We start from the raw sequence: 16,792 nt of genomic DNA, 5'->3' as shown, positions 1-16,792 counted from the left end.
ACATTCATTTATTATATCCTGGGATGTGTAGAAATTTGAACCTGTTGTTCCCACCTCACAGGCACAATTTTGGCACATCTTCTTCCAAACCCAAAGCACACTATAAATTTATCTAAAGATTCATGATGGGCTGATTGGCCTTTGGCACAGTACCAGTCAATAAGTGAAACTAGCAAATTAACATTAATTAATGTCAAGGATATTTTTGCAATAGATTAATTGTAAAAATCATCATTAAACACATCTTTATTCATTCTAAGTGTTTTTGTGAATTTCTTGTTCGTGGAGTTGGGAATCATCAGGAAGCAAATATTCTCTTCCTTTGACTGCTGGGTTTCTCTGGACCAAAACTTGCCCCGAAAGTACAAGAACAAATCCAGGAGTTACTGGACACAATACCCATCTCTTCTGGCATTCCTAAATCATTCAAACAAATCATTAGAAAACCGTCACACAGTCCGATTGGGTGCAATTTTTGGATCTTTATACCTGAGAAAGACTCAGAACAGAATCTGGTAACATTAGGACCACAGAGTAAAGCAAGTTCCAAAATGTAAATGCAAGGAAGTTACCGAGGCAAGTGCTTCCACTTCCCTCACAACATCAGAATTCCCTGATCCCTGCAGTAGGTTTCTGGCATTTTCCTGATCTTACTGCAGATTCCAGTGTTGAGATTTTAATAATATATCTTTCCTGGAGATAGCTGCCCAGGGGGATAGAACCTCAGCAGTGTCACTAAGATCAGAGCGTTTTCCATTCTGTTGTCATGTGCAATGGAGGAACTTACTGACATGTAAGATCTTGTCCCAACAAAGGAGTTTGCCATGGAGTCAATCAGCTGCCCACTAACCCCAAAATCACAAAGTTTGATTTCACCGCGGGAATTCACCAAGATGTTTGAAGGTTTAACATCTGGAAAAGAAATACAATTTAAAATTACAAGAAATTACACATTTCTGGTTTACTTTAACCAGTTACTTGGGAAAAGCAGCACGATTGAAGACAAAAAAAAAACTGCACAAATTACCACACGAGAAAATTAAGAAGCAGATGATGTCACAGGCAGACAAATTTAACAGCAAACTGTCACTTAAGAATAGTTTGGATAGGCTGATGAAAGATAAATAAATGAGGGAAATTTGGATACATTTGCTTATTTATCTCCCACACTATATGATTGTATGATCTAATTCGCATCAGAGTGAATGAATACTGACTGTTTAATTAGAGAGCAAGAAGGAGCATGTGGACGCTGAGCTGAAGTGCACAAACAAGTAACTTGTGAATCAGACTGCAGGCAGCAGCAAGGGATTCAAAATGTTTGGAAAAAGATGGAAAGTAAATATGGAGTATTTTGTTTGAAAATAAAAGCTGGTGGTGAGCTTTTGGTTCTGTGACTCAAAGAATTTGAAGGTACAGGTTATAATGGTGTCTCGCAAGTAAAACATTTTAATCTGAACACTGTATCCATGGATTTCCCTGTTCCTGGTTATATAAACATAGAACATAGAACAATACAGCACAGAACAGGCCCTTCGGCCCACGATGTTGTGCCGAACTTCTAACCTAGATTAAGTACCCATCCATGTACCTATCCAAACGCCGCTTAAAGGTCGCCAATGATTCCGACTCTACCACTCCCACGGGCAGCGCATTCCATGCCCCCACCACTCTCTGGGTAAAGAACCCACCCCTGACATCTCCCCTATACCTTCCACCCTTCACCTTAAATTTATGTCCCCTTGTAACACTCTGTTGTACCCGGGGAAAAAGTTTCTGACTGTCTACTCTATCTATTCCTCTGATCATCTTATACACCTCTATCAAGTCACCCCTCATCCTTCGCCGTTCCAACGAGAAAAGGCCAAGCACTCTCAACCTATCCTCATATGACTTCCTCTCCATTCCAGGCAACATCCTGGTAAATCTTCTCTGCACCCTCTCCAAAGCTTCCACATCTTTCCTAAAGTGAGGCGACCAGAACTGCACACAGTACTCCAACTGTGGCCTAACCAAAGTCCTGTACAGCTGCAACATCACTTCACGACTCTTGAATTCAATCCCTCTGCTAATGAACGATAATACTCCATAGGCCTTCTTACAAACTCTATCCACCTGAGTGGCAACCTTCAAAGATCTATGTACATAGACCCCAAGATCCCTCTGTTCCTCCACTTGACTAAGAACCCTACCATTAACCCTGTATTCCGCATTCTTATTTGTTCTTCCAAAATGGACAACCTCACACTTGGCAGGGTTGAACTCCATCTGCCACTCCTCAGCCCAGCTCTGCATCATATCTAAGTCCCTCTGCAGCCGACAACAGCCCTCCTCACTGTCCACAACTCCACCTATCTTCGTATCATCTGCAAATTTACTGACCCACCCTTCGACTCCCTCATCTAAGTCATTAATAAAAATTACAAACAGCAGAGGACCCAGAACTGATCCCTGCGGAACTCCACTTGTAACTGGGCTCCAGGCTGAATATTTACCATCTACCACCACTCTCTGCCTTCGACCGGTTAGCCAGTTTTCTATCCAAATAAGTTAAACAGATTCCATATTTTGATTCAATCTACTAACTAGATTTCTGCTCCCCTCCCTCATTATAACCTATCTTCCTGAACTTACTGCACTCTCCGATCCAACCCTGACTTTGCAATCAAGCCTATCCCTGTCGCCTACCTCACTATCAGCATAGATATCACTCTTCACCAATTATTTCCATTTCTAATACTGGACTGAAAATATTAATTCTGTTTTTCTTTCTATAGATGCTGCCAGATCTGCTGAGTTTCTCCATCACTGTTTTCGTTTGATATTGCCAGGTGTCTAATATATCACCTTTTCAAGGGCAATTAGGGATGTGCAATAAATGCTGGCCCAGCCAATGACAACCACATTCCACAAAGGATTAAAAAACACAATTGACCTGTGTGGAAAGTAATAGGTCATGGCATAAAAGTGACAAAGGCAATGGGGAGACAAAACTGGTCGAGTGACAGGTAACAGATTTCAGGTTAGAGGAAGATTTGTCTTGGATTTTCAGGGGTCAGTAACGGAACCCTGGTTTTTCCTGATACACGTCCATGGCAACCATAATCCCAAAACTAAACTAACCCACCTGACTGCTCCTGAATATGAAATCCCTCCAAAAACATTTCTTATTCACATACTTCCTAAATGTCTTTTAAAATTGTAACTTACCCACATCCACCACTTCCTCTGGAAGTTCATTCCACATATAGTGCTAATGACCTGATCTATTCCTGATATAAAATATTGATCGGGATTTTGGTACGTAGGAGACAATTTCAAAGTTTGCAGATGACACAAAACTTAGAAAAATTGTAAACTGTGAAGAGGAGAGAATGGAACTCCAAAAAGGACATTGGCAAGTTGGTAGAGTGGGCAGATAGGTAGCAGATGAAGTTCAATGCACAGAAGTGTTAGCTGATGCACTTTGGTCAGAAAGAAAAACAGGGGCTAGAGGAGCAGAGGGAGCTGGGTGTACAATGCACAGACTATTGAAGGCAGCAGAACAGATGGAGAGAGCAGTTAATAAAGCACACAACGTCCTCAGTTTTATTAATGGGCATAGAATACGAGAGCAAGACAGTGGTTAGATTTCATATGGAGAACTGTGTTGTGCATGGGGTCATAGGAAAGACGTGATTAGATTAGATTACATTACATTACAGTGTCCACACCGACCCGCCGAAACGTAACCCACCCATACCCCTACATTTACCCCTTACCTAACACTACGGGCAATTTAGCATAGCCAATTCACCTAACCAGCACATTTTTGGACTGTGGGAGGAAACCGGAGCACCTGGAGGAAATCCACGCAGACATGGGGAGAATGTGCAAACTCCACACAGTCAGTCGCCTGCGTCGGGAATTGAACCCGGGTCTCTGGCGCTGAGGCAGCAGTGCTAACCACTGTGCCACCGTGCTGCCCACTTGCAGACTCTGGAAATGCAATATACAAGAATGGTTCCAGGAATGTGAAACTCCAGATATATGAGGATAGATTGAAAAATTGGGGCCCATTCTCCTTTCAGAGAAAAAAGGAGGACAGGAGATTTGATAAGATGGTTTTTAAAATTGAGAGTGCGCTGGTCAAAGTAGATGGGGGAAAACTGTTCCCATGCACAAAAGCAAAACAATGAGGGGGCATAGATCTAAAGTGATGTGCAAAAATAACAAAAGATGATTCAAGGAAAAACCTTTTTCATAGAGCCAGTAGTTAGGGTAATAGAAGGCACTAGCTGGAAATGTGCTGGAGGCAGGTACAGTCAAAGCATTCAAGAGGCACTGGATAATTATTTGGAAAGAAATAGTGCACAAGTGTATGGGGGATAAAAGCAAGAGATTGGCATGAAGTATTAATGTTCATTTGAAGAGTTGGAGCAGGTACGTGGGTCCAAATGGACTCCTCCTGCACCGTAATAATCTGGTGATTCTTTTCATTCCTTTACAATTTAATGCAGGAAAACAGTTGCAACAAAGTCTCAGCAGACTGTCAGATGACATTATATGGACATTAATAAATTGTCAGCAATTCCTTTCAGGTCAAGGGTTATAGAGAAATAGCAAGATGAAGCTAATATAGAGGAAAGTGGATTCATTTGACCAGAAATCCAGCCCCAAGGCAGCTGCACACTATCTTGTGGGGACAGCTACATATCCAGCATTTCTTCCACTTCAACACTGGCAGCTGTGCCTTTAGCTGGCTGGACCCAGAGCTCTCAATTTCACCTTGACAAACCTCTTCATAACCAACCTCCTCTTTAGGATGTTCCCTAAAACCAACCTCTTAAAAGCAACCTCAGCCAGCCTAGTCCCTCCTTGTGGCTCAGCATCAAAATGTTATTTATTAATGCTCCTCTACAGCACCTTGGGATAATTTCCCACATAACAGGTTCTCTACTAACGCAAACTAGCATTTTGTATTTATGATCAGACAGTTGACATAGCAACATGGTGAATATGGTTTTCTGCATGAAACAAGTGCTCTGAAATGGTTCCATGAGACAAAGTAAATCACCACAGCTGCGATTGTGTGGGATCGAGCTGCTCACACAGTCAAATGTTCCTGATGCTACTTCAATTAGGCAAACACACTGAAGATTGGGTATGGGACTAATTTACATCAAGGTTGAATGTCAGGCCCCTTTTTATACCATAGAATTCCGCGGGTCAGACAAATGATACATTATACACAAGAAAACAGCATTTAAGACAACGAATACCTCGGTGCATGATCTTGTGTTTCTCTCGCAGATATGCCAATCCCTTGTTCACCTGCAAAGATTGTAATTGTCTTTTAAACAGCATGATTTTCTTTAACGGACATGCCAGGAACAAGTCTATCTGTTTATATCTAAAATGCATTAACTATCTGTTTCTTCACTTTGCTGCCAATGGTGGCACTCCAATAAGCAGGGAAATTGAAAAACAAAGTATAATTACAAGGTGACAAGTTTACACTAGATATTTCTAGTTTAAAATGGATATAGCAAACATCATGAACATATGAAAATTACAATGGAATGTACAAATTCAAATTGGAATTCCATCATGTTTGTGAATGTTAGCTTAAACTATCCTCACCAATGAACTCCACTGGAAGTTCTATCTGGCTCTGGCTCTCCATTGGCTATGGCTCCAGGAAACCAATCAATGATGTAATAGAAATCTCATTACCTTGCACACTTCCTGGAACATACCTTTACCACATTCCACGCTGTGGGAGAACACCTCCATTGTCATAAAACAAAATCCTTCAACTCACTGGGACCATTGTACAAAGACAAAGATAAGGGGGCATTTAAATTTCTGCAAAATCTATAAAAGTTTCACCATGTCCCAAAGCACCTTACAGCCAATCAAATGCATGTGAAGTGTAGTTACCGTTTTAATGTAAGCAACATCGGAGTCAATTTGTACACAGCAAGTTCCCACGAACAGCAAATGTGATAACAGCCAAATCATCTAGGTCTTGTGACATTGATTGAGGGATAAATATTGGCCCAGGACACTAGAGAGAAATCCACAACATTTCTTATAAAAAAAGTGCTAAGAGGTTTTTGTTTTATTATTTATTTATGGGCTTTCAGGTCGCTGGTTGGGCTAACAGTTGTTACATATCCCCAAGAGTCCTTGAGAAAGTGGTGGTGAGCTGTCTTCTTGAACAACTGCAGCCCACACAGTGTAGATAAAACACAATCTGACTGAAGAGAATGCAATTTAACAGCTCGACTGAAAGAGGAGATCTCTGACACTGCAGCACTCTTAGTTCTTGACTGGAAGTATGAGCATACTTGATGCAACTTGAATCTTCAGCTCTGAGTGAACCATTAGTCACTTAACTGAAGGAAAGACATTACCCTCTGAGCCACAACTGACATTTTCATCACCAGTACATTCTTGTTGCACAGATGCAAGTGTCAAAGAAAGACAGGATGTCACATTGAGCTGGTTTGACCTAGAGCCAAAACTACAGGAACCTAAAATATCTAAACATCCCCATCATGGACATGTGTACAACTGACCTCAGCATGTGACTGCTTTTGGACGGTTAGACACTCCTGCACAGAGTCGATCTGTTATCACATCCCTGCACTGAATGAATTGTACTTACAGCTATGCTCACTTTACCCAGCACTTGCTCTGTAATTCTTCCAGCCTTTTTAAGCACCTGATCCAGTGATCCACCATCCTAACAAAGTGAAACGTTAGAATTACTCAGTGTGAACAGCACCACATTCTGGTCATCATACTGTCACAGACACACTGCTGTTAGCAACATATTGATCATACTGTCACAGACACACTGCTGTTAGCAACATATTGATCATACGGTCACAAGAAACTACTATATGATCAATAAAGCAATGTGATTAAGAATCCTCCTCCAGCTGGCCCTTAGTTGTGATTAGTAATTTTCCATTAATTAATCTGGTTTCTAGTGTTTACAGTGAAGATCTGTGCTTTTCCATTTTGAAAAATGGAATGTTTTGTATGACACCAGCTCCCTCCCCCTCTCATTCCCAGTGGCTACACTGTAACAGCTGCCTTTAGCAACATACAGAACCTTTGGTAGCAGGGATTTCCGAAGAGATTTGTTATGTGTCAGTGGGAAAGCTATACACCTGCTGGTGACTTGCTCCAACCTAAATAAGGTAAAGATTTTGTCAGATAGCGATGTGTCAATGACCACAGAGAAGTGGCAGAGCAACATTGCAAGTCAGATTTCAATCAGCACAATCCATTATCTTAAACCTTGCAATCCTCGCTGGTTTAGAAAAAGAGTTTTGCCTGCAAAGCATTTTTTAGCAATGTTTACAGAGAAAACCCCACAATCCCATGTGCCAGGAATGAGGGACTTAGTTGTGTGGAGCTTCAGAGGAAACTGGGACTGCTTCCCTGCAGCAGAGAGGTGGCTTGGGGCAATTTAATAGAAACTGGTTACTGACACCTGCCAATTGTATCTTATATCTGTTTTGTTTGCTAATCAGAAAACGTAGCAGAGATCAAATGAGGTCAGTACGTTCTCAAACAGTGTGCGCTGAGGACTGGAGTGTGCTGTGTGAAAACAATAAGGCAACCAATTCAATGACAACTTTCAAAGGCACATGGGGGTGAATACTCTGGGCCTTAGGGAGACAGGAAGGAAGTGAGATCGAACGGGAAAGATCTAACAGAAAGTTCAGTAAGATTAATGAAAACATTAAATCTGTTAAAAGAAAGTGTGTGTGAGGTAAATACGAAGATGCTGTTTGAACAAAACCAGAAGAATGAAGGACTGCAATTTGTGGAACAAAGGACTGGAGACTTCTCGGGAGACAAGGGCTTCTTGCTAAATGAAGATAGAAATGATCCCAGCTGCTTCTACAGCTGGACTTGAAAAGTTCTCTTTTTCTCTTTCTAGCTCTTGATTTTCTCAAATGGAAAGTACTTTTTAGCTTCAGTACCATGTGTTCCATGCAGATGCTGATCTCTCCATCACTGTAGAAAGCTCCATAGAATCCCACGATATATGGAGAGTTACATTCATGCAGAACCTGTAATTCTCGGATTATCTGATTCCGAATGGCTGGCTTGATTTCCAGGTGAATTAGCTAGAAGAAAAAAGATACAGGTAAACTTAGGTCACTTCATCAGCCTTTTATATTTATATCCTGTATACAGCACATATACAAGCGATTTGGTCCAACTGACCAATTCTGGTTGTTCATGTTCTACAGGAGCCACTTCTATCAACATACTCTCTCCCTCTGCATTTATCCAGCTTTCCCTTAAATGTATTCATGTTGTTCACCTGAGCCACTCTGTCTGGTAATAGGTTCTCACTATTTGCTGGGTTAAGACCTTTCTCCTAAAGTCTCTACTGGATTGATTAGTCTGGGCAGCATTTTATGAAGAATGGGAAAGCCCTGAAAAGAATATGAAGGGTCACCCAGGATGATGCTGGAAGTAAGGGATTTCACTCTTACGGAAATAGTAGAAAAATTGGGATTGTTTCCCCCCTAGGCAAAGGAAGTTTAACAAAGATTTAACAGAGAAACTGAAAGTGATCAGAAATTTGGAGAGAGTGTATAGAGTCATAGAGATGTACAGCATGGAAACAGACCCTTCGGTCCAACCTGTCCATGTCGGCCAGCTATTTTAACCCAATCTGGTCCCACAAGCCAGCACCCGGCCCATATCCCTCTAAACCCTTCCTACTCATATACCCATCCAAATGCCTCTTAAAATGTTGCCATTGTACCAGCCTCCACCACATCCTCTGGCAGCTCATTCCACACCCGTACTACCCTCTGCGTGAAAAAGTTGCCCCTTAGGTTTTTAATATCTTTCCCCTCTCACCCTAAACCTATGCCGTCTAGTTCTGGATTCCGCGACCCCAGGGAAAAGACTTGGTCGATTTATCCTATCCATGCCCCTCAATTTTGTAAACCTCCATTAGGTCACCCCTCAACCTCCGACACTCCAGGGAAAACAGCCCCAGCCTGTTCAGCTGCTCCCTGTAGCTCAGATCCTCCAATCCTGGCAACATCCTTGCAAGTCTTTCTGAACCCTTTCAAGTTTCACAACATCTTTCCAATAGGAAGGAGACCAGAATTGCACGCAATAATCCTGCTGCCAAGTAGAGGAAACTGTTGGAACCAGCAGCAGAGGCCAGAGATTTAAAATAACTGGCAACAAAACTAAAGAGTAATTTTCCACACAGGTTCTGGAGTGCAGTACCTAGAAGTTTGGTGAAATCAGATTTCATTGAATTTCAAAGAGTAATTGGACATTTACTTGAAAAGGAATAATTCATAGGATTACAGAGAAAAGTTGGACTGTGTGAACAAGATGGAAAAGAGCTGCCACAGGCATGAAATGCAATGATTTCATTCTTAACTGCGGAGATTCAACATGATGTGATCACATTGTGTGCACGATGTTTACAGATCGACACAGAGCACATTATAAACATGACCAAACTGGAGATGGTATCCTGTCCAATCCAATCTGTTTGTAGCTGTGCACAGGAGGAAGAGTGCCTGTGTGTGAATACTTGTGTTTGCATGTGTGCGAGAGACTGAGCGTAAGTGTTAATAAGAATGAGAATGTGTTTGTGAATGTATATGTGAGAGAGACAAATGAGCATGAGTATGCATGCATGAGAGAGAACACTTGTGCACATGAAAGAATGCATGTGTGCATGACAGAATGTATATCTGAGAGAATGCATGTGTGTGAATGTGTCAGACAGACAGCCAGAGAACAAGTGAGCGTGTGTGTTTGCTGACTCTCATGGTTAGACTGCACATTTGAACAATGAGGGAACAAAACCCTAATTGATCTTTGGGAGAGAAGGGGATTAGAAAAGGATGAAAACTGAATTTTACCTTCCGGGCCATTATAAGGCTGGATGGTTTGTGAGAAACTTTGAAAACTACTCCTCCATTTCCTGCTCCCAGTTCCGATATCTTCTCAAAGTCATCATCTTTCAACTCGCCAACTTTCTGTTTCTGGGTCAGAAATGCTTCCAAACGTTTGCGCTGTTGTTCATCCAACTCGAGCTCCTCTAACTTCTTTTGCAGAGCTTCCAGATTTGTCCTAAATTGTTGCCAAAACAGAAAGGAAAACCTTTGAACAGACAATGTGCATTATCATCCCACAAATGGACATAACGCACCTGCTGTTTGGGGTACACCCTTACTCCTCATGTTTATGAAGATTTACTGAATGGGTAGAGATGGAGGATTGATCAATGCGGCCTGCTGTGGCTGCACCCAAATATCTTGGTGCTTAATTGCAAAAGGATGATCAATTATCCAGTGCTGACCAAAAACAAAAACACTTCTTAAAACTTCAATCTGTACTCAGCTTGTTCGAGGAGCATTTATCAGAAATGGAATTTGAGAGAGAGAATATGAGAAGTTGATCTGTATAGAAAAGTAAGAAGTCAAGGGAGATGTATAGATAGATAAGGCTAAGTTAATGGATCAACAGACCGATCAATAGTTTAATTGTTTGGTGACAGAACATAAAACCAGTTCAGTCCAGTGAGCGATGAGTTGATGCTAGCTCCATTGGGAATATAATCACCATCCCATTACCCTGTATCAGCATGAACTGACCTTTGTCATGTCAGCTCACTATTAGATTCCCAAAAAAGCTCACTTACACAGTGACAGGACACCATCTCAGAAAATCTGACTTGTTAGCCACCATTTAATTTTTTACTATTTGGTTACTGAACACACTCGTGTGTGGTTGCTAGTGTTCTTTTAACAAGAGAACAGATTAATTACACATTTCCCACTCACAAAAGGATCAAGAATGAGAAGGCACAGATTTAAAGTCATTGGCAAAAGAAGCAAAAAAAAAAAAGTGAGTAGTTAAGGGTCTCAAGGATGTAGTGGAAGCAGGTTCCAGTTAAGCATTCAAACTGGAACTAGATGGAGCTCAAATGGGCAGCATGGTGGCTCAGGGGTTAGCACTGCTGCCTCACAGCACCAAGGACCAGGGTTGGATTCCAGCCTCAGGCAACGGTCTATGTAAAGTTTACATGTTCTCCCAGTGTCTGCGTTGGTTTTCTCCCATAGTCTAAAGATACACAGATTAGGTAGATTGGCCATGGGAAATGCAGGGTTACAGAGATAGGGTGTGGGAGGTGAGTCTGGGTGGGATGCTCGGAGGGTTGATGTGGTCTCGATGGCTGAATGGCCTCTCTCCACACCGTAGGGATTCTATGATTCTTCCATGATAGATGGTTGTCTGAAATGAGACATGTGCTGGGTTACGGGGGCGAAGATGAGACACTTATTTGGAGAGGTGGTACAGACTAGAGGGGCCAAATGGTCTCCTTCAGTGAACGGTCATTCTTTTAGAATCCCAAAAGTGCTTTCCAGGCAGGGCCACTTTTTGAAGTGAAGTCACAATGAAAATGTGGGAACCACAACCCAACGTGTGCTCAGCAAATTGAAATGTTCAATTTAGTTTTGAAAATGCAAGGTGGCAAGGAGCCAGAAAAGGTGAGTGCGCAAGAATTTCAGCCCAAAGAGGGGGAGGAAGACAATGTAGATACTAGTGGCAGTGGGACAGGAAAACGGTGGGCAGCCCTAACCATGGCAGGAACAGTAAAGAGAAGGATAAGGAAGCTTGCAATAAAAGAGTTCTGAAGGCCAGAGGTGATGTGGAGACTGGGTTTCTGGTATGGAGTTCTCTCCTGTGGCCTGTTCAGGAATGGAATAACTGAGGGCATAGCAGCAGCATTTACAGATTATTTGGAAGACAGGATGAAGGAAGAATTCTAACTTAATTCAAAACCAAAAACAGATGGAATTGAGGGAAGAGTTGTAATTGATCAGTTGTCTTCCCTCTTTAGGTCACTGCCCTACTCCGCTAATTTTAAACTGGAGTTGCCAAAGATATAAACTGGATGCCTGAGGGCAGGGTCCTTTAAATCGGCAATTGATTCATTGTGCTGTCTGGAATTCCAACTGCTATTTTATCATTAACTGAACACAGGAAGTGACTGAAATTTCCCTAGAGGGGGTTATTCTCTAGGACAAGATTAAATTTACAAATCTCCCAAATCACAGTTGCCAAGTGAAATTGGATGTATTCTGGGAAATTGCACCATGTGACTTCTTGCATTTAAATATCTCACCTTCACCTCCCACCATTGGTCATTCGTCATGTCTACCATTGCAATACCTTGCCCCTCCCCTTCATTATGCAACAGTCAAACAATGTATGTTCACTGGCCCCTCCCTCTAGCCCCAATAAACAAAATGGTTCAACAAAAAAAGTGAAGAAAAATCTAAGCCGTCTAGTTCTGCTGTCCATTGATTTTTTTTTCCTGCGTTTCACTTCATAGAATCCCTTCACTGCAGAGAGGTCCAATGGGTCTGCATTGACCTTCCGAAGACATCCAACTCAGGCCCAGTGGGTAAACTGACTTAATGATACAATACAGGCTGGATGACTGGAAAAATTGAGACTTTGGTCAAGAAAAAGGAATCATATGTCAGATGTAGACAGTGGGATCAAGTGAATTCCTAGAGGAATCTAAGGGTAGTGGGAGTATACTGAAGTAGGAAATCAGAAGGGCAAAAAAAGGGTTGAGATAGCTTTGACAAGTAGGAGAATTCAAAGAGATTCTACAAAAATATTTAGGGCAAGAAACTAACTTTAGAGAGTATACGGTCCCCTAAAGATCAATGAGGCCATCTGTGTGTGGAGATGGGTGAGATGCTAAACAAATATTTTGCGTCAGTATTCACTGGAGAAGGACATGGAAGCTAGGGAACTTGAGGAAGTAAATAGTGATGTCGTGAGAAGTGTCTGAATTACAGAACACAAGGTACTGAAGGACTAAAAATGCATAAGGTAGATGAAGCCCTGTCACCTGATGTGTATCCAAGAACTCTGTGGGAAGAGATTGCTAGGCCCCTTGCTGAGCTATTTATATCATCAACAGTCGAAGTGTGAGATGCCAGAAGACTGGAGGTTGGCTAATGTAGTGTTTTTATTTAAGAAAGGTGGTAAGGAAAAGCCAGGGAACTATAGACTGGTCAGCCTGATGACCCGCTTATATCCCTCAAACCCAAAATCTGTTGGACTGAATATTATTGATGTTTGTGCATAATCTGCTCATTTATTTTTCTCAGTCTGCTATTTTACCAAGAGTCAATTTTAACTGGTACAAGCCTTAACTAGTTTAAACAGCCTAAAGACAGAATCAGGGAATTATTATGGTGCAGAGGGGAGCCTGTTCAGCCTACTGTATCTGTACCAGTGAGCTCTATGACTTAGTGCCAATCTCCTGGTGCCCGTCACCCTGAATATTGTTTCTATTTAAATAACCATCTAATGCCCTCTTGGATTCCTCAACAAAACCTGCCTCCATCTTACTTCCAGATCCTAACTCCTGGTTGTGTAGAAATGGCTTTATTTTACACATCGCATTTGCTCCTTGTACAAGTTACATTATGTCTGTGCCGATTCATTGTTGAACGAGGACACAGTTTCTCCCTATTTTCTCCAGTCACTTCATAATTTTGAAAACTATTAAACCTTCCCTTTTCTATTCTCTCCAAGGAAATAAAGGTACATAAGAGACAAATCAGCGAGTTTGCCTACTGACATCACCGATATTAAACCTTAGAGAACAGCAGGGGTAACTATTTCAGACAACTGTAACTGTACCACATGATCTGAAAAGCATTTTGAAAACCAAATCCATTATTTATCATTTGTATCGATCGGCCAGAGGACAGGGAATGATTGACTCAGGATTTCTTGGCTTCATTGTTGCAACACTGCAGCAGCTCAGTAAATTTGTCAATGTCGTATCCCAGAGGAAGTGATTCATTCATTTTTCCACACTCCCTTGACTCAGTCAGTCATTTTGCTCACTGATTACATAAGATTATTGTGCTTTCTCTTACAAATAATTTTTACCACTCACCCCCAACAATTCAGAGAGTTCCAGATTTCAAACTCAGCAGGGTACAAGTCTCTCTCACTCACACACACACACTCACACACACACACACACACAGGGTACGGATCACACACACAGTCTGATTCTCACTGGGGAATGAGTCTCACACACACACACCTCTACTGACTCTCACTGGGGTACGGGTCACACACAGACTGTCTCTTCCTGGGGTACGGACACACACACACGGGTACAGGTTCTATTCTGATGCTAAGCAAGCCTTCTCCCACTACTGGCCTTTATTCTTTACTCCTCCTTTAAGATGCTATCTAAAAATCACTTCCTTGATCAAGATTGTCATCATCTGTTCTGATAAGCCCTGATATAAATGCTGTAATATTTTATACTAAGTTTTGTGAAATTCCTTAGGATATTTATAATGTTTTGGGTACTCAGTAAGTGTAAACTATTGCTGCTATTGTTCTATGATGAAGTCAGATTGTACAGCCTGCGTCCACAGAATTGTAATTTGTTAGCTGGGCTCAGCCTGCAGAATGGCCAGTGTAATTCTGCTGAAGCCACACTGAAGTTAGGAAGGAAATTAAAAAGCAGGATCTAAAGAACAGTAATCTCAGGATTACTCCCAGTGTGCCATGTAAGTGAGGGTAGGAACAAGAAGAATGATTAACATCTGGCTGGAGAACTGGTGCATTAGGGAGGACCTCAGAGTTCTCAGGAATTGGGATTGGTTCTGGGACAGGTAAATTTGTAAGTGTTAGGGGAGGGATTTAAACCAGTTTGTCAGGGACATGAAAACCTGGGGGGGTTAGCCAGATTGGAAGGAAGTAAAGTTGGGAAAAGGAAGCAGAAAAGCTGCAAAAAGGAGACCAGCAGGCAGGAGACATAAAGCCAAGTATTAACTATGTCTTAAAAGCATAATGAGGTCAAAAGACAAAATTAAGGGCACAAGATAGATAGATGATCTAAAGCCACAAATAGAGGTATGCAGTTCCAATCTAACTGCCTGCATGGTGACCAGGACTGGGAACTAAATATTCAAGTATATTCAACATTTAAGAATAACAGACACCAAGGAAAAAGATGGTGCAGTTTTGTGCTGATAATACGGAACAGGATCAGAACATTAGTAAGGGAGGGTCTCGAGGTGGAAGAACAATGTGTGGAATCTGATTTAGATGGAACTGCAATAGCAGCTAATCTTTGCTGGAGTCATTTATAGGCAACCAAATAGTAGAGACCATGAGGGTCATGGCATTAATCAGGATATGAGAGAAACTTGTAGCATGGACAACACTGTAATCATGGATGACTTCAGTCAGCACATAGATTGGGTAAAACAATTAAGAGATTACAGAGGAGGAGGAATTGTATTTCTCAGTTGTGAATCTGTACCACATTCTTTACCACAGAGGGATGTCAAGGCTGGTCCATTAAAATAATTCAAGATTGATATAGAGAGTTTTTTATTAAAATCGAAAAGGGAATCTAGGATTACAGGGAAAAGGCAAAGTGGATTATCAGAATAGCCATGACCTCATTGAATGGCAGAGCAGGTTTGATGGACTGAATGGCCTAGTTCTACACTGGTCTTACTAAAGCTGTGAAGGACCAATTTCTTGAGTGTATTTTCAGAGTGGTTTTCCAGAATAGCATGTTGAGGAGTCAACTGCGAAGCAGATTATTTTAGATCTAATGTTCTGTAATTATAAAGGGCTAATTATTAATCTTCTGATAAAATAGTTATTAGGAATGAGTGATCACAATGAGAATGTAAAACACTAGGTTTGATAGTGAAATAGCAAGGGTGTTAAATTTAAATAAAAGGAATTAAGGCATGAGGCATAATTTGGCTTGGGTCTATTGGGAAAATACATTAAAGAGGTATGACTATACACAGGCAATGGATAGTCTTTAAGGAATTATTATATAGCTTACAACTATATATTTCTTTAAAGGTGCAAAACTACTCAAAAAGGTCAGTCAACTGTGACTGAGAAAGTAGGTTAAGAATTGTACAAGATTAGGGACTTTAAAAAAAAACAGCAAAGGAGGGGGCGAAAAAAAACAAAAAAAAAGGAAAGGGAGCATTGAATGAAAATGAATGCAATGGAGCGAAAAACAAAACGACCTTAAGAGCCTTCTTAGGTATGTAAAAAGGAAATGTTTTGTCAAGGTGAATGTGGGTTTATTACAGGCACAGACGCAAGGTTTTATAATCGAGAATAGAGAAATGGCAGAGAAAGTAAATGATTGCGGGCAGCTCAGTGGTTAGCACTGCTGCCTCACAGCATCAGGGACCCGGGTTCGATTCCAGCATCGAGCAACTGTGTGTGGAGTTTGCACATTCTCCCAGTGTCTGCATGGGTTTCCTCTGGGTGTTCCAGTTTCCTCACACAATCCAAAGATTTGCAGGTTTGGTGAATTGGCAACGCTAAATTGCCCGTGGTTGGCCGGGGTTGTGTAGGCTAGGTGTATTAGTCAGGGGTAAATACAGGGTAAGGGTATGGGTCTGGGCAGGTTACTCTTCAGAGGGTCAGTGTGGACTTGTTGGGCCAAAGGGCCTGTTTCCACACTTGTAGGGATTCTAATTCTAATTTGAATTACTTTTTGTGACTTGTATCACTGAGAAGAATACATGAAGTTTCCTAAAATTAAGAATCCCAAGTGATTAGGTAGATTGATGAGTGAAGGAAATTAGTATGAGATCATACTGGAGAAATTAATGTGGCTAAAAAGTTGATACAGCCTGATGGTTGAGAGTGTGTTGAAGGAGGGTGTCAGTAGTCTACGTCTTCCAAAATTCTATAGATT

At 41.4% G+C, this 16,792-nt stretch overlaps 1 protein-coding gene across 1 annotated transcript in view; it reads right to left on the bottom strand.

Annotated features, from left to right (window-relative positions):
• The window catches only part of map2k1 (mitogen-activated protein kinase kinase 1), a 60,029-nt gene that overhangs the window by 13,297 nt on the left and 29,940 nt on the right, over window positions 1–16,792 (bottom strand). The window contains exons 2-6 of the mRNA XM_043677090.2: window positions 9,912–10,122; window positions 7,986–8,132; window positions 6,653–6,730; window positions 5,262–5,313; window positions 788–912 (exon numbers count right to left, since the gene is read on the bottom strand). Of these exons, the coding sequence (XP_043533025.1) occupies window positions 788–912; window positions 5,262–5,313; window positions 6,653–6,730; window positions 7,986–8,132; window positions 9,912–10,122 (613 nt within the window). The remainder of the gene's footprint in view (window positions 1–787; window positions 913–5,261; window positions 5,314–6,652; window positions 6,731–7,985; window positions 8,133–9,911; window positions 10,123–16,792) is intronic.

Source organism: Chiloscyllium plagiosum, unplaced genomic scaffold, assembly GCF_037043375.1.
Source record: "Chiloscyllium plagiosum isolate Xiang-an unplaced genomic scaffold, Cpla_swu_hap1 HiC_scaffold_39, whole genome shotgun sequence".
Classification (NCBI taxonomy): Eukaryota; Metazoa; Chordata; class Chondrichthyes; order Orectolobiformes; family Hemiscylliidae; genus Chiloscyllium; species Chiloscyllium plagiosum.
This window is presented reverse-complemented; position numbering and strand designations above follow the sequence as displayed.